The sequence below is a fragment of the Mytilus galloprovincialis genome, chromosome 7 (assembly GCF_965363235.1).
Source record: "Mytilus galloprovincialis chromosome 7, xbMytGall1.hap1.1, whole genome shotgun sequence".
NCBI classification, from domain to species: domain Eukaryota; kingdom Metazoa; phylum Mollusca; class Bivalvia; order Mytilida; family Mytilidae; genus Mytilus; species Mytilus galloprovincialis.
The window spans coordinates 50,147,398-50,168,919 of record NC_134844.1 but is presented as its reverse complement, the minus strand read 5'-3'; the positions used below and the strand labels follow the sequence as shown (position 1 = coordinate 50,168,919).

General features: G+C 30.5%; 1 protein-coding gene and 1 long non-coding RNA gene across 2 annotated transcripts in view; one reads left to right on the top strand and one right to left on the bottom strand.

Annotated features, from left to right (window-relative positions):
• Positions 1 to 21,522, bottom strand: part of LOC143084210 (uncharacterized) — a 64,455-nt gene that overhangs the window by 23,097 nt on the left and 19,836 nt on the right. Inside the window, exons 4-10 of the mRNA XM_076260621.1 lie at positions 21,204 to 21,344; positions 20,012 to 20,152; positions 18,313 to 18,453; positions 9,759 to 9,899; positions 6,991 to 7,131; positions 2,867 to 3,007; positions 1,474 to 1,608 (exon numbers count right to left, since the gene is read on the bottom strand). Of these exons, the coding sequence (XP_076116736.1) occupies positions 1,474 to 1,608; positions 2,867 to 3,007; positions 6,991 to 7,131; positions 9,759 to 9,899; positions 18,313 to 18,453; positions 20,012 to 20,152; positions 21,204 to 21,344 (981 nt within the window). The remainder of the gene's footprint in view (positions 1 to 1,473; positions 1,609 to 2,866; positions 3,008 to 6,990; positions 7,132 to 9,758; positions 9,900 to 18,312; positions 18,454 to 20,011; positions 20,153 to 21,203; positions 21,345 to 21,522) is intronic.
• LOC143081740 (uncharacterized) lies at positions 11,477 to 16,933 on the top strand. The gene is made up of 3 exons (XR_012980062.1): positions 11,477 to 11,579; positions 15,500 to 15,571; positions 16,315 to 16,933. It is a non-coding gene; the product is annotated as an uncharacterized LOC143081740 (long non-coding RNA).

The following is a 21,522-nucleotide window of genomic DNA, read 5'->3' as shown; positions in this document are numbered from 1 at the left end:
TTATGATATAGTTCCTGAGAAAGTTGCAACAAAAAAACTGGCTGATAACGGATGGATTGACAGATGGACGTATGGATTGACGGACAGACTGATGTAAAAAGTAAAATCACAAAAATACTGAACTTAGAGGAAGATCAATTGGGAAAGTCCATAATCACATGGCAAAATCAAATAACAAAACGCATCAAAAACGAATGGACAAAAACTGTCATATTCCTGACTCGGTACAGGCATTTTCAAATGTAGAAAATGGTGGATTAAACCTGGTTCTATAGCGCTAACCCTCTCACTTTAATGACAGTCTCATCATTTTCCGATATTTTTACATTGATGCGTTAAATAAACAGACACAATAAATATAATAGTCAAAATATGAATACATCAGTCATCATCGTTTAACAATTTTAAAAGGAACAATTTAACAGAACACAAAAACATCTACTATCTACGAACACATTTATTGATTAGTATACCGAATATTTTTAAAGAAGGGTTATTAGAACAATAAACAGTTGTATTATATAAGTGACATTTTTATCAAAATATTTATGTTTTGTAATCAATGCAGAACCAAACTTTTAATTTAAAGATATTAGATGTGGTAAGAGACAACATCCAACTAAACACCCTATAACAACTATACACAAGCGTACGCCCTTTTGCATGCACTGAGAAAAACCTAAACCGTATAGTTTGTTGTAAAATGCAAAGTAGAATCACCATATCAAAGAATTTAAAAAAGAAAGACAACAACCTAATTTACGCGTAACACAATGAATGAAAAATAAAAATAAAAGAAAGCAACCAAAACCTACCACTTTATTACAGGCGGCTTTCAGTACACATAGAAAAGATTGAGAGTCAAGAATTTTATTAAGAGTCTGATAAAAGCATCATCTTCTGACAATATGCCGTACTTACTATATTTTTATGTCTAACTGATTTGAAGATAGTTAAATAATAATGTTTTTAAATTTTACTAAAAATTAAATCACAAAAATATTGAACCCTGAGGTAAATTCAAAACGGAAAGTCCCTTATCAAATGGCAAAAGCAAATGACAAAATACACCAAACTGACAGAAAAAAAACGTAAATGATTGCATTCTATCTTAAGGAAGTATACCTTTGGCAAACGGTAATAACTCTAGAAATCAGATGTTTATCATGTTCATGTTTACCAATTTTAATCACCGTTTCCGTTAGTAACGCATTAAGTTCTGATTAGAGTTGTGGATAATCCATCAATATAGTTCTACCACTCGATGACATAAATAAATGTCCGAACTACTTTATAGCATCTGTCCGCCATCTTGAAAATTTCTGCCATTTTGGATTCATAGCCTTAATTGACCACAATATAAATGTTTACCCTTGTATTATTGTGCAAATTTTCATGCTTTTAGCTTCGAAACCTAAATTCTTTTAAATCTATGCACTAATTTATACAAAAACTGACTTTAAGGTAACTTACTTTCATTACAAATATGTACATTTGGGTTATAATACTGGGTGGTATTACAACCACAATCACCACTCACACAAATCATATTGCTGTGACAATTTGAACCATATTCTGATGTTTGACACGGTTCTCTGTATTTTGCTCCTATAAATGAATACATGTTACTTTGTTAGTCTTGTATGATTTTTTATTTTAATTTCTTCAGTATATTTCGGAGTTAAGTATGTCGTCCGTTATCACTAAACTAGTAAACATTTTTGTTAAGGGGCCAGCTTAAGCACGCCTCCAAGTCAGGAGTTTCCCGCTGCATTAAAGACCCGTTGGTGGCATTCGAGTGTTGTCTCTATGACACATTCCCCATTTCAATTCTCAATTTTACGAACATACATGTTATAACATGATATAAAAAATGAGAGGAAGAGGGATAATCAATAAAATAATTTTCGGTAAATACACAGTATTTCTCACAATGTTTTTGAATGTGTTGTTAACCATACCTGCCAACCCTCCGTTTTGAGCAGCTAAATAAAGTTAGAGCGCGAAAACGGCAAATTCATCATATTTTCCATTTACAAAGGGACATGGTTCGTAAACAGAGAAGTGGACGACCACCGAATTCAAAGTTGTATGTGTTTGGTTGTATTATATAAATCATCATTTCGTTTAAGTTTCATACTAATAGAAATGACCAGTGTATTGACAAACAAACCTTTCTCAATGAACAAACTGAATAGAAGCGTTTAAAATACTACTAAAACAAGCATGGAAGAGCTGCTACTTGTGAAAGAGGATCTGCTTACCTTCCGGAAGCATTTGATCATGTTGATCTTATTGGGTTTTTTTTCGGGGTGATTTTTTCTAAGTTTTTTTTTTATTGCCAAATTTACATTGTTTCAGCTGGTTTTATTTTTGTACAGTGAGGTTAGCTTCTATGTAATGTTAAGTTTTTGCCTTGGGATTTTCCAATTTATCTTATGAATTTGAAAGTCCTCTGTCCAATTACTAAGTAGGATAAATTGTATTCATGCTATGAGTAATAGCGCACACGGCAACTTTAAGTACACAAAGGGATTTCGTAAAAATTAGGTGACGTATGTGATGTTAAGTAAATAGTCAGTGAAAAGTGGCAAATCCTTGACATCAGTTATTACAAAGTGTATTGCAAAAATTAATAAATATTTGATACAAATCCAATTATGAGTATCATGTGGACGCAAGTCTTGGGAACTAATAGGCCCGGTTGATTAAATGAGTTTTCTTACTTTTACAGATATTGCTGGAGAAGCCATTTTGTGATACAGTATATACAGAACTAAGTCAAAAACATAAATTATATATCAGATAGTGTCGCTTATTTTATTTTATTTAACTTAGATGAAAATTGTATATCATGAATACGTACTTGTTTTACAACTTTTATCATCGTAAACGTAAAACTGCAAGGCGGGAATCTCACAATCACAAATATCAGAAACACAAACCATATTATTGTAACATGTGGAATCTCCAACTAGTGTTGAGCAATTTTCATTGTATGTTCTTTCTAAAAAATATACTTAATTATTATATGTAATACATTTAAAGGATGTTCTCTGCTCAGTTTCAAAATCTATAATTTTTCATTAAACTAGTTTGTACTGTTAGGGAATACAATGAATAAAAAAAGCAAAAAAAAATTTAAAAAAACACATGGGTCATTGTTTTTGAGATATTAGCAATTGGAATTTTGGCGGGAAAATGTTGTCTCTTGAATTTTCATAGCTTTATCATTGACCAGTTAAAGTTCTCAAAGACTATAAAAAAATCAATTAAATTAACAAATGACTTATAATTACACCTGTGAAAGATTTATAAAAAGAAAAATGAGGGTTAATGGGGAAATTTTTTAAAGGCATTTAAATGAGAAAAACCAGAAGATTCCGAAAATCTGACAAAATATTCCAAAACATGACAAGCAGACGTCCTTAAGAACAACAAACAAAGCTGTGTCCTTTTAAGACTATAACTCCCCTGTTCGTTGTTATAGGGAAGGTTGGGATCCTGCTCACATGTTTATAGTCCAGTCAAGCTAGCATAAATTTGAACCTAACCCGAAAGTAATTGCAACAGAAGATTTTTAAGTTTTAATCTTTAACATTATACTCCAAATATACACAGAAAAAAGTCCCATAAACTTGAGGAAGATTAAAAAAGTCACCATTTAAAATTCCTATGGAGATTTGCATTGAAAAGGGAGATAACTCTTGCAAAAAAATGCAGAAATATCATTAAAATTGATACAAAATTATAACTTAACCGCTTCTATTCATCAGAAGTTATTCATTCTTGATTTTTTAGCGGTGTTTAGAGTATAACAAACAACTCCAAAGGTGTTTTCATATATTATATCAAGCTATAATCTAGATTTCATAATTCATTAGTTGACCATTCGTTGAATTTTTCAACTTGTCAAAGTAAAGAATCTGAAATTTAATTAAGCATGTATTCTTCTTTTTGTGGTTTAAAGTTTCTTTAGACAAGTAAGTTGCTGACATTTTTCACATTTTTCCCAAATTTTCACATTATTTTTTAAAAAGGTTACAAAGCTTCAAATTTGCAATTTCTTTAATAAAAAATAAAACTACCCATAACACTTCGGTATGTACATTTCATGAGCAGAAGATTAAATAATTTAATCAAATACAAACTTATAACCCCATCAAAGTATTATACTTTACATAAATTTCAAGAAAAATAGCAAAAAACTGACCAAAAAAGACACATTTTTGCAAGACTTATCTCCCCTTCCAATGATAATTTCCATAGGAAATTAAAAATGCTGATTTTTAGTTTTCCTCAAGTTAGATTTTATGGGACTTTTTCCTGTGAATATAAAGGGCATAATGCTATAGAACAAAAACATTTTCTGTTGCAATTAGTCTGAGGTTAAATCTTAGTTTGACTGGACTATTAACCCTGCCACAGTCTCAATGTTTGTGTTTGTCCCAATTCAGACGATTGTAATTTAGTGGTTGTTGTTTGTGGATGTGGTACATATTTGAATTTCGTTAATTTTTTTGTTACATAAATTAGGCCGGTAGTTTGATTTTTTTTTACATTTGTCATTTCGGGGCCTTTCATAGCTGACAATGTAGTATAGGCTTTGCTCATTATTGAAGGCCGTGTGGCGACCTAAAGTGGTTAATTTCTGTGTCGTTTTGTCTTTTGTAGAGAATTATCTTATTGAAAATCATACCACATCTTCTATTTTATATCAATAAATTTATTTCATGCAGATTATTTCATTACTAAAACTTTCCTATCTTGCACATTTTTATGCGGATGGAATTTATCAGTAAACATTTTAGGTCATTGATACAATTAAATTAATATTTTTTATGTTCTTATTTTTTGGTAACATTATGTGTCGGTTGAGAGAATTTCATTACAATAGGATAAAGAGAACTGTATTTGAAGAATTTCCACCGTCAATTGTGCATATGACGGTCGTAAATATATGTTTTTTCTGGCTCAGCTTAGCGTCGTCAGTTAAACTACATTTGCGACCGTCAAATTCATAATTGAAGATTACAACTCTTCAAATACAGTGCTTTACTTATCAGGTTAGATAGTACAATACAAATGTTAAAATAGAAACATTTCAAAATGCAATTTATGCAAAATATTCAAAGTTATTGAACCACGGCTGTAGGTACAGGGCCAAAAAATCTCCATGAAATTGGGCATTGTTGAATACAACCGCATACCGAAAATCATTTATCTACCACCAATGGTCCTCTATAATCTGACCTAATCACATCCTAACGCATACTAAATAAGCAAGTACTAAGGCAAATAGACCACGACTGAAGTTCCACGGCAAAATACTCTCCGTGGAAATAAAATGTGCCAATTACAATACAACTGCATACCAAATATCATTAGTGTAAACATATTTTATTATTAATTAACTTGAAGTAAATCAATGTACACAAATAGGCATTTACATAATAATACAAGTGAATAATTAATAGGATCCAGAAACAAGCTGTTGGCTTATATTAATCCATTTCCAAATATCATTGACCTTCCACATTACGAGTGGTGCCACATAAGCTAACCTAAACAAAACAACTAATACATAATTATGAATTAAGCAAATGTTTCACGAATCAATAGACCATGACTGGGTCAAATAGTTCCATGAAAATGAGATGCAAAAAAGATAATAATACAACATAGCATTGACCTTCAACTAGTGGTTCCCCATAAAGAAATCAAATTAATACATATCAACTAAGCGATAGTTTTAAAGGTCAGTATGCAATTGACCTTTAAATAAACGATACAACACATCTTATTAATGTTTAATTCAAAGTTCAGGAAATATATTGACCGCATTTATCCCATTTAATTATCTTTTAATAAACGATACAACAACTATATAACAAAGTCGGATTGATGCATGATTTATATCTACAAATTGACATCGAGGATCCGTTCAGAAAAAAATTAGAACGACAACGGAGATTATTACTGCTTCCTCATTATAATCTTTCCATGCATTTCTATGTAGCATTATTCCAGCAGCGCCTGTATATATGAGTTAATTTCTTCAAGTAAATACAATATTCCAGAGTTTTCATGTTATAACATGTTTTTTTTCCTGGATGAAGGGTTGCTTCTTACACTTTTAAAGGGCGGCTTTCGAGCTGGTGAAATGTTATTGAACATTTATTTCACAGATGACCACAAGTATCATGAATATGTTCCAACTGTCTTAGCCTAACTCCCGTTCTTATTTATTCTTTTTGACATTAATGATTATTACTTTACTAGCATCAAGACAGGTGCTACACGTGGAAGAGGATCTGCATACATTTAAAGAGCATCTGGTCTTATTTTGTTTTCCTCTTGTTTTGGGGAATTTGTATTGTAAATTCTTTATTCTCTTAGTTGTGATTTTGTACAGTAAACTAAGTTTTTTCCCAATGTTTCTTTTTTTCCCTAGGATTTCAAGTTTGTCTTATGAATTTTAAAGTCCCCTGGCAAATAACTGAGAAGGATAAGTTATACTTAAGGTTGTGGTTAGTTGTTATTTTTTAATTGATAAGGCTCATGTTCATATACACTGCATTCGTGTAATGATAAGTTGGCGCACAAGGCAAAGCTTCCTATACAAAGGCGTAACGTAACAATAGGTAACGTTAGTGTCGACGTTAGTTGCCTTGTAAATGAATAGTAGCACATCCTTGACATAAGTGATTACTATGTGTATTTCAAATTTGAAGTAACGAATCTTTAATATATGATTCAAACTCATTTAATGAGTCTTATGCAGGCGAAATGCCCGTCTAGTGAACAAATAATCCTGGTTTATTTTATGAGTTTTCTATCTTCGACAGATAAATCTGGAGAAGCAATATAGAAATACAGTGTACAAAGATATAAATTATTATGATAAAAAAGATCAATTATTTAACATATATTGTTGATTAAGTTTGTTTTATACGATTAAGATTACAAATATATACCATGAATACGTACTTGCTTCACAACTTTTAGCATAGGGATCATGATACTGCATGGCGGGAGTCTCACAACGACAAATACCAGAAACACAAACCATATTATTGTAACATGAGGTATCTCCAACTAGTGTCGAGCAATTCTCGTTGTATGTACTTACTAAAAATATATAATAAATTGTTTCATGTAATACATTTTAAACTTCTAACAACAAGGCTGTGGACCTTTTATACTTTTTTAATAGGAATAAGTCAACTATATTATCATTTAAGATAGTGCAATACAAATGTTCAAATACCAAAATTAAAAATACAAAAATACTGAACTCCGATGAAAATTAAAAACGGAAAGTCCCTAATCAAACGGCAAAATCAAATAAGAATCACATCAAACGAATGGGCAACTTCTGTCATATTCCTGACTTGTTACAGGCATTTCAAATGTAGAAAATGGTGAGGTTAACCTGATTTTATAGAACTAAACCTCTCACTTGTATGACAGTTGCATCAAATTCCATTATATTTACAACGATGCGTGAACAAAACAGACGTATTAGGTAACATCAAAATAAAGGTACAGTAGCCAACACGGTGTCACAAACTCAAATCAAATAAATATCTAACAAAGAAGCACAAAAAGCATATATCAAATTTAACAACAACGTTCATTGCTTACTTATCGATTATATGTGTATTTCAAATAAACAAAAATGAAATGAAGTCCTGTGACTACATTCACACAAACTCTTGGTGTAAAGTCGCATGTTTCACTTCAGAAAATGTAAACGTCACACAGGAAGAAATATAAAATATTTTTGCCGTTCAAAGTATTTTCAAAATTATGATTTCACAAGGGGAAAGGTAATATATAGGATTAAAAAATCAAGTTTTGTCAGAACTAATTTCATAAAAAAGACCGAGATTTAAAATTATCCAGAAGTTCTTCCGATTTTTTAAGAATCTACATATGATTAATACCACTACACAAGGAAAATAATTGTGTCGTTTGAAGTATGTTCTTCAAAATTATAATAGACCAATTCCATAATGGCATTATAATAAAACAATAACACAGTTGGTGGATCATGTAGGCTATGCAAAATATTCAAAGTTATTGAACAATAAGGTGCAGGGCCGAAGAATCTAAACGGTAATGACACTTGCGATTGTTAATTCAACTGCCTGCCATAAAATCATAGACTTAATACTGGTAGTTGCCATCTTCCGAGCTGGTTTAATGTTTTTGTACATTTATTTTATAGATGACCACGAATATTTTCCAACTAACTTAACCTGAATCCGGTTCTTTTTTATTCTAATTTGACATTATTGGAATTTAAGTTAATAGACTTAAATTCAGTTATCGCCGGGGCCACTCACGGATTGTGTTTCATGTTTTAGATTTACCCAACATGTGTGACAATATATTCTGTGACGTCATTTAGTCTTTTTAGAATTTTCATCACAGCAAGCAAGCTGTTTAAATTTTGTAAGCGGCAAACTTGAAAACCCGCCCTCCCAATCCTTTTTATTGAACAAGATACTGCTCTTTTGTATTTATTTTTCAGGTTTGTGTCGGTGATAGTGGTGATACAGATTTGACTGATGATGTTAACTCGTTTGCTGTTGAGAAAAGTGACTTTTATTTGAACTTTGAGCATCATAAATATATTCCCGTAAATGGCAGAATTCGCTGCATAGAATCTTAATGTTAACTATGAAATTTTAGGTTTTTGGATAATACAGACTACACTTGTGTATCCCACGGTGTTTTCTAAATTTAAAGCACCAGTGTATCCCACGGTGCATCTTTACATTTTCATATATATCTATCTTCACATCTATCTATCTACCTGGTTGCCATATTATCTTCGGGTAACCGACCATAAATCTATCTACATATACATGATCTATGGTCTATCTATCTATCTATATATATATTATATATTGTATGCATCTATCATATTATGAATAAAAGCTGTGGCCAGATATCGCCAAACCATATATGTATTTTGTTTTAATGGCACCATCTGAGATAATGAATTATTACTAAAAAAGCATCAGGACAGGTGCTATATGTCGAAGAGGATCTGGTAACCTTTCAGGAGCATTTCAGTTCATCCCAAGTACTTTAGTATAATTTTCTTTTAGGGGGATTTGCATGGTTAAGTGAGACTCTTTAGTGTTTTTTTTTTTGTGGTTTGTACAATGAAGTTTGTTTATTGCAATGTTTCGTTTTTGTCCAAGGAAAACAACCTTGTCTATTGAGTTTGATAGTCCTCGGGCCAATAACTGAGTCGGATACGTTATCTTTAAGGTTGTTGTATGTGTTTAGCTCTTAATTGATAGGGCTTGTGTTTATATACACTATATTCATGTACTGATGAGTTGTGCACAAATCAACTCTACATGTACAAAGGCGTAACGTATACAATAAGTAACGTTAGTGTCGACCTTAGCTGCCTTGCAATAAATAGCGCCATATCCTTGACATAAGTGAATTAATTACAATGTGAATTGCCAATTTGAAGTATTAAACAAACTTTAATATATGATTCAAACTCATTTAATGAGTCTTATGCAGACGAAACGCCCGTCTGGCAAACAAATAATGCTTGATTAATTAATGAGTTTTCTTTCTTCGAAGATAGTTCTGGAGAATTAATTTAGAGATACAGTATTTAAAGAAATAAATTAATGATTAAAAACATAAATTATTTTACATATATTGTTGCCTAAGTTTGTTTTATCCAATTTAGATTACAACTATATACCATGAATACGTACTTGCTTTACAACTTTTATCATAGGGATAGTGATACTGCATGGCGGGAATCTCACAATCACAAATACCAGACACACAAACCATGTTATTATAACATGATGCATCTCCAACTGGTGTAGAGCAATTCTCGTTGTATGAACTTTCTAAAAAATATACTAAATTGTTACATGTAAAACTTCTAATTACAATACTGTGGACCTTTCATACTTTTTCTAATATGACTAAGTAAACCATATTATCATTTTAACATGTAAGATAGTCAAAATATTCAAAGTTATTGAACAATTAGGTACAGGACCAAACAATCTCAATGAAATGAGATTAGACATTGTTAATTCCACTTCCTTCCGAAAATCATTGACCTATCAATAGTGGTTTCCCACCTTCGAGCTTGTTTAATGTTGTTGCTTATTTATTTTCAACTGTCTCAACCTTAATCCGGATCTCATTTATTCTCACTTGGCATTAATGAAATATTACTTCACAAGCATCAGACCAGGTACTCCACATGAAAGTGAATCTGCTTACCTTTTAGGAGCATCTGATCTTATCCCGGTGTTTTATTTCATTTTATTTATTTTTTGGGGAGGGGAGAGGAGAGAGGAAGAAGGATTTGTATTGAAAAGTTTTATGTCTTTTAGTTGTGTTTTGTACAATGAAGTTAGTTTTTTCTGCAATGTTTAATTTTGTCCTGGGATTTTTGTCTCATGAATTTGACAGTTCTATGTCCAATAGCTGAGTAAGTTATCCTGAATCTTTTATTTTAGATTCAAACTCAATTTTAGAGTCTAATGAAAAAGGAACGCACGTCTAGCGAACCAATACTATTTTCTTATTTAGGGGATACTCAACACTATACTCCCAACACAGCATGTCTTTAAAGTTTTCTTGTTTTTCTCTCATTGATACACTAGGCCAAGAAACATCTTATAAATTTTTAAAAAGATTTGACCACTTAAATATGGCATCTTTTACATACTAGTATCGGCAAAATTTGGAAGTTTCAGAAACAAGGGTAAAGAGGTATATATGTTGATGTTTTTTAACCAGATGCTCCGCAGGGCGCTGCTTGATACGACCGCAGAGTTCGAAACCTGAACAGTCGGGGCAGGTATGTTGACATATTTTTGGGTGAAAAGCACTTTTGCATGCTATGACTTAAATGCAGCTATGAATAATATTTTGTTATAAAAAACATACTACTCAAGTTTTAATTATCCATGCAACAATATACACACATTATGACATATCAACATATGCCATGCACATGGAATACATAATCGACATGTAGTTAATTAAAATTGTTTTCACAATGTAGTTTCACAAGCGCAGTGTACGTACTAAACTACTCAACAGAATGTTTTTTTGTTGTTGTTAATTTCATACTTGGTCTATGCTTGAAAAAGTACACGAGATGTTAAAATAAAAATATGTTTTTTTTTTTTTTTTTTAACAATTAAATCATCTTTATTGCACTAAATGCTGTTTAACAATTTACCTAGCTTACAGCATTAGGCTAAGTATCCCTGTATATCAGTTATTATACATCCAGGGAGAATATATAATAAAATATTTTATAATTGTTAGTATTATACAATAAGACATAATACATAAATTAAATTAACATCAATATACATTGATTTAGTCTGCTTACAAATCGGGAAAAAGAACGGATCTACACCGTATCGTTTTGTGTTTATTATATGTGTTTACTTTCTCACAGGTGGTTACCTGTGTATTGAAGTTACTTTAATATTATTTGTTTTGAAGGATTTACTTTGTCTAAGCTTACTTGCTTGACTATGTTAGTAAAACATAACTAGGTAAGTTTATGAAATAATTTTAAATTCAATTTAAAAGGTTATTTGCTGTGCGGGTTTATCTTGGCACCTCGTGGTGAAATACAAGGCCAAGGGAAGTTAGCATCTGTTTATCTGTTAAAAACAAACTATACCTTTACTTACAGGTTACATACAGTATGCTGAAGTCTTTAATAACGTATTCCCGGTTTCTATATTTCTTATCGAATTTAATCTTATAATGTCATATATTTCTTTTTTGAAAATTTTAAAGATTTCTATCTTTGATTCTTTTTTGTTTGAAACAAAATGTGCCTTATATATGGAGAAGAATATAACTGTTATCAGGGTGTTTATATCAAAATATTTTACATCTGCTATTTTATAGCCAGTTATTAAATTTTCTAGCCTTAAAATATGTCTATCTATTTTAAGATAAAGTAATAACTTGTATATTTCTTGCCAGTAAGTATTATTATAAGGGCAAGTAATAAAAAAATGTTTATAGTTGTCAATTTCTTTGCAAAAATTGCAAGAATTGTTTTCTAGTACTTTCCACTGTACTAATAAGTCGTTGCATGGAAGGATGAAGTTTAGAAGTTTCCATTTAAACATCTTAAATTTGTTGTTTTCTAGGTAATTGAATATAAAATTAAGAGTGCTTTTAAATTTTATATTTAAATTTTCTTCAAGAATTCTTTCCCACTTCAGAATACCTACAGGTTTTTCTTGCTTATAGGGGGCAATTAGTATTGAATATATTTCTTTATTACTCATTTCTGGATGGATATTATGATTGATTAGTATTTGCAGATTTTTTGTTTTCTTTATATTTACTTTTGTTTTAAATGAGCTTTCTTGTTTTAAAATATTCTGCCAATGTTTTGGAATAGCTTTCTTTAATAATGATAATTCTCTAATCCAATCTCGTTTATCTTTTAATTTAAATAAAATTTTATTTTCTGATATACAACCTCTTTCATCAAGTATGTCATTTACATACAGAATATTATGTTCAATCCATTTAGTAAGTAATAAGTGTTTTCCTTTTGTTTGTATGTTATGATTGCCCCATAAAATCTGCTTTCTTATGTCTAGAAATGATTGTGGGATCTTTGTCTGTCCTCCCTTAACATTTATCCAAGTTTTAATCAATTGCTGATAGAACTCAGGAAGGGATTTAAATATTTTTTTGTCTAACATATTAACATTTTTAATATTCATTTGAAATATCAAGAGGTTTTTACCAAATTTGTTTAAGTAAGCTTGGGGTATGATTGTCCAATTATCACCAGAATTTTGTTTAAGTTTTAAAATCCATCGCAATTGAAGAGCTTTGAGATATAGGTCTATGTCGATCATTTTTAACCCACCTTCTAGATAGTTTTTACAAAGAGTTGCTCGTTTAACTTTATCTTTTTTCCCATTCCATATGAAATTATATACTAGAGTTTTAAACTTTTGTATTATTTCCTTTGGTATGTACATATTTGATGCAATATAAGTTAAATTTGGTAGAATTAATGATTTTACTACTATTATTTTACCTATTAATGTTAAATTTCTTTTCATCCAGTTTGATATTATTTTTTCACACTTTTTAAGCTGCTTATCAGTGTTTAGTTTTTGACAGTCTTGATTGTTATAACCAAAATAAAAGCCAAGACTTTTAATATTATCTGTTTTCCAATTTATGTTTTCAAATTTGTCTCTGCTATGTTTAAGTTTTCCCAACCAAAATCCCTCTGTTTTATTTCTGTTTAGTTGTAGTCCTGATAAACTTCCAAAAGTTTCAATTATATTCATTGCTAAACTAACATCTTTTGGTGATTTAAGAAATAGTGTTGTATCATCTGCAAGTTGACATATTTTAAGTGAGCAATTTCTACCATCTAGTTTCACCTCTAAACCTTTAAGATTATTATCTTCTCTTAGTTTTAGTGCCATAATTTCAACGACTAATACGAAGGCTAACGAAGAAATTGGACATCCTTGTCGAATTCCCCGAAAAATGTTAAAACTGCTGGACACCCAACCATTGTTGAGTATACAACCTTTTATGTCTGTGTACATTGTTTGAATCCATCTTATAAAACTACTTTTAAAGCCAAATTTTACCAAAGTTTCTGACATAAAGTTCCATTCGAGGGAGTCAAATGCCTTAGAGAAATCAACAAAAAGTATAGCGCCATCTACTTTAAAGTTCTCTGAGTAATCAATAATATCTTGTATTTGCCTTATATTGAAGCCTATGTATCTATTTTTTATATAACCTTTTTGATCAGTATGAATTATTTTTGGTAATACTTGTTTTAATCTTTGGGCAAGTGCATAAGCCAACAATTTTACATCATAATTTAACAGAGTTATTGGGCGATAATTATTTAAAGAAAGTGGATCTTCTTTTTTGTATATTAATGATATTGCTCCAATTTTCTGTGAAGATGATAATTCTCCTTTTTTATAGCAAAAATTAAATACTGATACAATTAAATCTTTTATTTTTTCCCAGAATTTTCTGTAAAATTCAACATTAAGTCCATCTAGACCTGGGGCTTTATTTAGTTTCATTTTGAATATTGCATCTGTGCATTCCTGCACTGTTATTTTTCCTTCACATAAATCACTTTCAGTATCACTCAATTTTGGACATTTTTTAATATTGTTAAAGTACTTTTTAATATCTTCCACATCAGGCTTAGTTGAGGAGTATAATGTTTTATAATAGTTAACTTCAATGTTAAGTATTTTTTCTTGATCAATAATTATATTATTGTTTACATCATACAATCTAGTGATGGTTTTTTTGCACTGCCTGGCTTTTTCAAGACCTAAGAAGTAGGAAGTATTTTTTTCTCCTTCTTCAATCCATTTCACCCTTGATCTTATTTGGTTACCTTTTACTTTTTCATTATAAAGATTTCCTAACTCTTGTTCTAGTTTCTCTATTTTTTCAATCAGGGAGGTATTTGTTTCATAATCATTAACTCTGATGTTAGTTGTATGAATTTCATTATTAAGTTGTCTAAGTTGATTTTCTAACACATTGATTGAATCTTTTTTGTTGAGGGCTTTTAATTTACAGAATTGAATTGTACAATCTCGAACCTCTATTTTAAAAGTGTCCCATAAAGTATCTAGATTTTTTGAATCATTTGCTTTAATCTTATAGTTGTTAATTAGATTGTATATTATTTTTAGGTAGATTTCATCGTTTAAAACGCTACTATTTAATTTCCAGTATCCACGTCCTTTATTATTTCTTGATATATGTACTTTTAAAGATACACTATTATGGTCAGTGTATTGAATAACAATTGGTCTAATATCACAAGAGGAGCAATTTTTTTTAATTTCAGTACTAACAAGGAAGTAATCAATTCTAGTGGCTTCAGTTTTATTTCTTTTACACCATGTAAAATGACTTTTATCTCTGTTTTTTTCACGCCATATATCTGTTAATTTCAAAGATTTAATTAAAGTTTTAAGTCCGCAGACTGGTTTATCAAATTTTAATCTTTTATTTTTATTTTTAGTATCGTTTTCAGATAAAATATCGTTAAAGTCTCCTCCGATTATTAGTTGTCCAAGACTATATTTATCTATAAAAGTTTTAACCGTTTTAAAAAAAGTGTTTCTTAGCTTAGTATTATTTGGTGCATAAACGTTTGCAATTGTAAGTATGCTTTCGTCAATTTCTATATTTACCAGAAGAAGTCTTCCATCTTTATCTTTATAAAAGTCAATAAATTTATAGTTGAGCCTACTTTTTAACCATATAGATACCCCTCTAGCATTGCTCTGACCATTACTGAAGAATAATTCACCTTCAAACTCTTTTTTTAAAGATTCTTTTAAGTTGTCAGTAAAGTGTGTTTCTTGTATTAGGAGAATATCACATTTTTGTTGTTTTGTCCATTCAATTAGTCTTTTTCTTTTTTCAGCTTGCTGTAATCCCTTAGCATTAACTGTACAGATGTGAAGGTTTTGATCAGCCATAATTGTTAATGTAAAACGTAAGTTTATGATTGGGGAACCCCCATCTATTTATAGTATCAATTATCGATTTTATTCTTTTTGTTACCAGTTCACGAGTATTTACTTTATTCAACAGGTAAATAATTGTCGTCAATTTTGCTGTACTTTTAGCATTTAATTCTTTATACTTTACACAAAGTGCAAATTGTTTTACTGTAAGAAGTGATCCTACATAAAAACATATTAAATAGTGATAAAATTTAATCACAATAATTAGATACACAGTATCATTAATGTTTATCTTTACCGTATTATGTAAAAGAAAATTACACAATGTTGTTCTCAAATTGACAAAACATACAGTTTCTACACATGATGACCTCGCCTTACGGGTCATTATTTGGGTCAACAACGTGACTTTGTTTACAAACTGAGCTATGACAAACATATGCCACACACAGTTTGTGAAGACAATAATTGAGAAATAAATTTTACTCAATACAAAAATAATATAAATACTACAATAATTCTTTAAAGAAATATAAAAATAAAAACATTTACATGAATATATTATACAAAAGATGTATTTACATAGTTTACAGTAGATAAAGATAATGAGTTCTTTATGTAAATATGTACATTTTTTTTTATCAGTACTATAAGTGTTTCTTTTGTCAGGTCTTATTCGTAATGTTTTGTTATTCTCATTCTTCTTTGCTTTTATTTTGCTAAATTGTTTTTTATAGCTATTGAGTGCTAAAAGATTTATTATTTTTTCCAGGAGATATATGTAATGGTTTGCATTATGAAGTGGATTATATCTGTTTTCCAATTTGGACTCAAAGTTTTGCACATAATCTAGACATGAAGTATCAGCATACACGGAGCTATAAGTGTGAATCTGTATGGGAACATCTGTTGTCAATTCACTTATGAATTTTTGTGTGCAAAAGTATGTCTGTTGCAAATTTGTGTACAGAGTTAACAAAATATATGTGTGTTCATTTTGTGATATAAGGAGAAGAATTTTGAGGCACATCTTGATTAATTGGAACTGTGATGAGAAAAGTGCGAAATTTATATAAAATATGCAATTCACCAAAGATATAAATTGTGAAACTTTACTAAATTCAACTCTACTGTAAATGAGTTTTGTTACACATGTCATCATGATTATAAACAAAATAAATATCACTAAACATGCATTACAGTATAATTTTAAACTAGTTTTACATTTATTTGTTTTCATATAAAGGTTCTGTAAACTGTTTGTTGCTACATATACAGTACTGATAAATGCCATTTGGTTTCAGTTGGTGTCATTAAGTTGCCAAAGTTTTTGACCGTTTAGCTGTGGTATCACCTTCGTTGTCATGCAAAACATGGGTCGGGGTAACTGGAGACCTCTCCACGTTTCTGTTGGTTTTTTGTTTAGCTGGAGTTGATACAGATTCCTGTTGCTCCGATACAAATGAGGTGATTTGAGTTTGTTTTGTTTTTCTCTCTTTCTTTGACTTTTTTTTCTTTCGTTGTTCTGCCTCCAGAGATGTTACTAATTGGGACATATCAATGTCTTCTTCATGTACACTCGTTGATTCATGTTCACTATTTGTAGATGGATCATCTGTGTGATTTGGTTGCTGTGTTGTATCATTTTCTTCAGTGGTGCCTTCAGCATCATTTGTGTTTTCATTTGTGCTTTGTTGTTCATTAGGGTGTTGAGTGTTGTCAGAGAGGTCATTTTCTACACAGTCAATTTGTTTATGACCTTCCTTACCACATGATTTGCAAAAAAAATATGTGTAACCGATTTTTGTGTTTGAGATACGAGCCGAAACCTCACTTTAAGCATGAGACGCCAAAAATACCTAGGATACACAGGAAAAAGTTTAAACTCAGCAGATAGTTTACATGATCAAGATTCTTAATTTATTGGTCTACATATTCAAAAATAGACAATTCAAACCCGAACGACAAAACCATTGATGCAAAGAAACACGGTTGCTGATTGATGAAATAGAGCTGACTGTGCAAGATCCTCAAGTATAATGAAGGTCGTTTACCCTAGAATTTGTTAGTATTCTGCAGGGGTTATGAAATTATTTACAACTGATTGTTAGTTAAAAGCAAATCAGTCTAAAAATGCTGCTGTATCAAAAAAGAGTCTTTAGTCTTAGTTGCATGTTCTTTTTCTTAGTTGTTAGTTGTATTGAACTAGCTGTCTAATAGTAACTGCAAGTATTCTCAGATCAGTACTGAAAGATTTCTGTTGCTTGGATATACAAGTACCCGGCCACGTCTACTCTGAGTTTTTGTCAGATGTATTTCTGTTTTTATCCATCTATGAGTTAAACCTTTCTCAACTCACTTTTATAGTTCATTTTAATGTTTTACTGTTACACAACTGTTCCAGGTGAGGCAAGGGTTTGGATCCCGCTAACTCCATCACATTCTATATGTATGTACCAGTCCCAAGTCAGAAGCCTGTAATTCAGTGATTGTCGTTTTTTTGATGTGTTTCATATTTTTTTTCAATTGTGTAATATTTTTCATTTTGGAGCCTTTAAGTGAGCTGACTTTGCAGTTTAGGCTTTCTTTGCCCATTGTTGAAGGCCAAACGGTGACCTATAGTTGTTTATGTCTATGTCTTTTGGTATCTAGTGAGGAGTTGTCTCATTGGCAATCATACCACATCTTTTTCTATCATATATACCATACATTGTTTTCTTAGATATTTTTAATTTAATTTAGATTACAATTATAAACCATAAATACGTACTTGCTTTACAACTTTTATCATAAGGATCATGATACTGCATGGCAGGAATCCCACAATCGCAAATATCAGAAACACACACCATATTATTGAAACATGTGAAATCTCCAATAAGTGCAGAGCAATTCTCTTTGTATGTGCTTACTAAAAATATACCAAATCGTTCAATTATAATTTTAAATCAACTATTTGCAAATTTTTGATTTTTTTCAATTCTACCTAAAGATTAGATTACCTAAATTGTATTTAGGTATATTTGGTCCTCAATGCTCCTCAACTTCGCATTTTATTTTGTCTTGTTTACATTTTCTTTTTCGAGCGTCACTGGTGCATCTTTTAGACGAAAGCGTGTCTTTGCCAATTATATAAAATCAATCCTGGTATCTATGATGAATTTATTGTTACAATGCATTTTTTAAAACTTTTAACAAAAATGCTATCGACATTTTAAGACTTTTCGATAAATTGACAATGTAAATCATGTTATCATATTATCATGTTAGGTAGTACAACACAAATATTGAAACAGCAATACTTGATCATGTAATGTATGCAAAGTATTCAAAGTTGAACATTAAGGTACAGGGTCAAACAATATCAATGGAAATAAGATTTGATATTGTTAATACAACTGTATTCCAACAAATCATTGGCAAACCTCTTGTGGTTATCAAAAAACCTATTTTATTACAATCTCATACGTGTGAACTAAACAAGTGTTAAAGCCTATATACCATGATTGAAGGGACTGTGCATATTAACTCCGTGAAAAAAAGATGTGTAAATGATAATACAACTGCTTATAAAATATCATTGACCTTTTAAACACAAATTAAATGTGTTGTTCCTTTTAAAATTGTTATACGATGATGACTGATAGTGGAATTAACTATTTGTGGATTTTTATAAATTCTATATACAACTTTTGGACTAATTTCAATCTCGGTTTATTTCTGATATTTATTCTTACATACTTTTTAGTTTTTAACCCTACATGCTAACATTAAAATAAAATTGAGAAAGGAAATGGTGAATATGTCAAAGCGACAACCACCCGACCATAGAGCAAACAATTGTACATTTTAAAAATGTTTGCATGCACATTGAACAACAAATGTATGTGACGTATAAAAAAAATTCTGACGTCAGACACACAAATCAATGAATGTGTTTGTAGATAGATGTTTTTGTGTTCTGTTAAATTGTTTCTTTTAAAATTGTTATACGATGATGACTGATGTACCTATATTTTGACTATTTTATTTATTGAGTCTGTTAAGTTTACGCATCAATGTAAATATAACGGAATTTGACGAGACTGTCATCAAAGTGAAAGGGTTAGCGCTATAAAACCAGGTTTAATCCACCATTTTCTACATTTGAAAATGCCTGTACCAAGTCAGGAATATGACCGTTCTTGTCCATTCGTTTTTTGATGCGTTTTGTTTTTTGATTTTGCCATGTGATTATGGACTTTCCGAATTGATTTTCCTCTAAGTTCAGTTTTTTGTGATCTTACTTTTTTCAATACTTATAATTCTGGTATTTTCAATGAGTTTCTACTTCTTTGACAGATGTTTCTGGAGTAGCCATTTTAAGATACAGTCGATACAGAAATAATTTTAAATGATAAAATAATATGTCAAATAATAATAATTACGCATTTTTTTTTAGATTACCATCATATACCATAAATACGTACTTGCTTTACAACTTTTATCATAAGGATCATGATACTGCATGGCGGGAATCTCACAATCACAAATGTCAGAAACACAAACCATATTATTGAAACATGTGGAATCTCCAATATGTGTAGAGCAAGTCTCGTTGTATGTTTTCACTAAAAATATACTAAATTGTTATATGTAATAGATTATAACTTTTAAAAATCAATGCTGTTGACCTTTTTAGACTGTTTTGATTTAATGTGACTTAGTAAACCATATTATTATGTAAGTTAGTACAATACAAATCTTAAAATAGCACAACTTAAACAAGTGAGTTATGCAAGTTATTGAACCATAAGGCGCATGGCCAAGAATTTCAATGAAAATGAAATTTGCCATTGTTAATAAAACTGCTTATCAAAAACCATTGACCTACCACATGTACCAGTAGCGGTTTCAAACATTCGAGCTGGGTTACTGTTATTGCACATTTATTTCACAGATGACCAAGAATATTCGTTTCAACTGTCTTAATCTAAATACCGGTCTCATTTATTCTGATCTGGCATGAATAATTTTTTACTACACTAGCATCAGAACAGGTACTACATGTGGAAGAGAATCTGCTTACCTGTTTTATCCAGTGTTTAATTTTTGCTAATTATTGTTTTCTTTGGGGGGGGGGGGGGATTTGTTATATAAAGTCTATATTATTTTAATTGTGTTTTGTACTATGAAGTTAGTTTTTCTGCAATGTTTCGTTTTAGTCTTTTGATTTCAAGTTTGTCTTGTGAATTTCAAGTCCACTGGCCAATAATTGAGCAGGATAAGGAATCCTGATGGTTGTGTTAAGTCTTTATCTCTAAATTGATAAGGTTTGTTTTCATACAAAATGCATTTATGTAATGATAAGCAGCGCACAACACAACGCTACATATACAGAGGCGTACCCTGTAGGTAACAGGTAGGTAATGTTAGTGACGTAAATTTTATATTTGATTCAAGCTCAATAAATGAGTCTTATGTAATCGAAACGTCCGTCTAGCGAACCAATACCCCTGATTTATTTGATGAGTTTCCTTTCTTCGACTGATGTTTTTAGAAAAGTTATTTAAAGATACAGTCTACACAGCAATAAATAAGCATGATTAAAAAGATAAATCATATACCATATAGAGTCTTTTTATTCAATTTACATTACAATTATATACCATGAATACGTACTTGCTTTACAACTTTTATCATCAGAGTCGTGATACTGCATGGCGGGAATCTCACAATCACAAAAACCAGAAACACAAACCATGTTATTATAACATGTGGAATCTCCAACTAGTGTTGAGCAATTCTCATTGTATGTTCTTACTAAAAAATATACTAAATTGTTATATGTAATACAATTTAGCTTTTAACAACATATAGCAATGGAAATCTTTTATGCTCTTTTTTTTATGTGACAAAGTAAACTATAGTATTGTGTGATACAGTATATTACAAATGCGGAAATAGCAACATTTTAACATGTAAGTTATGCAAAATATTC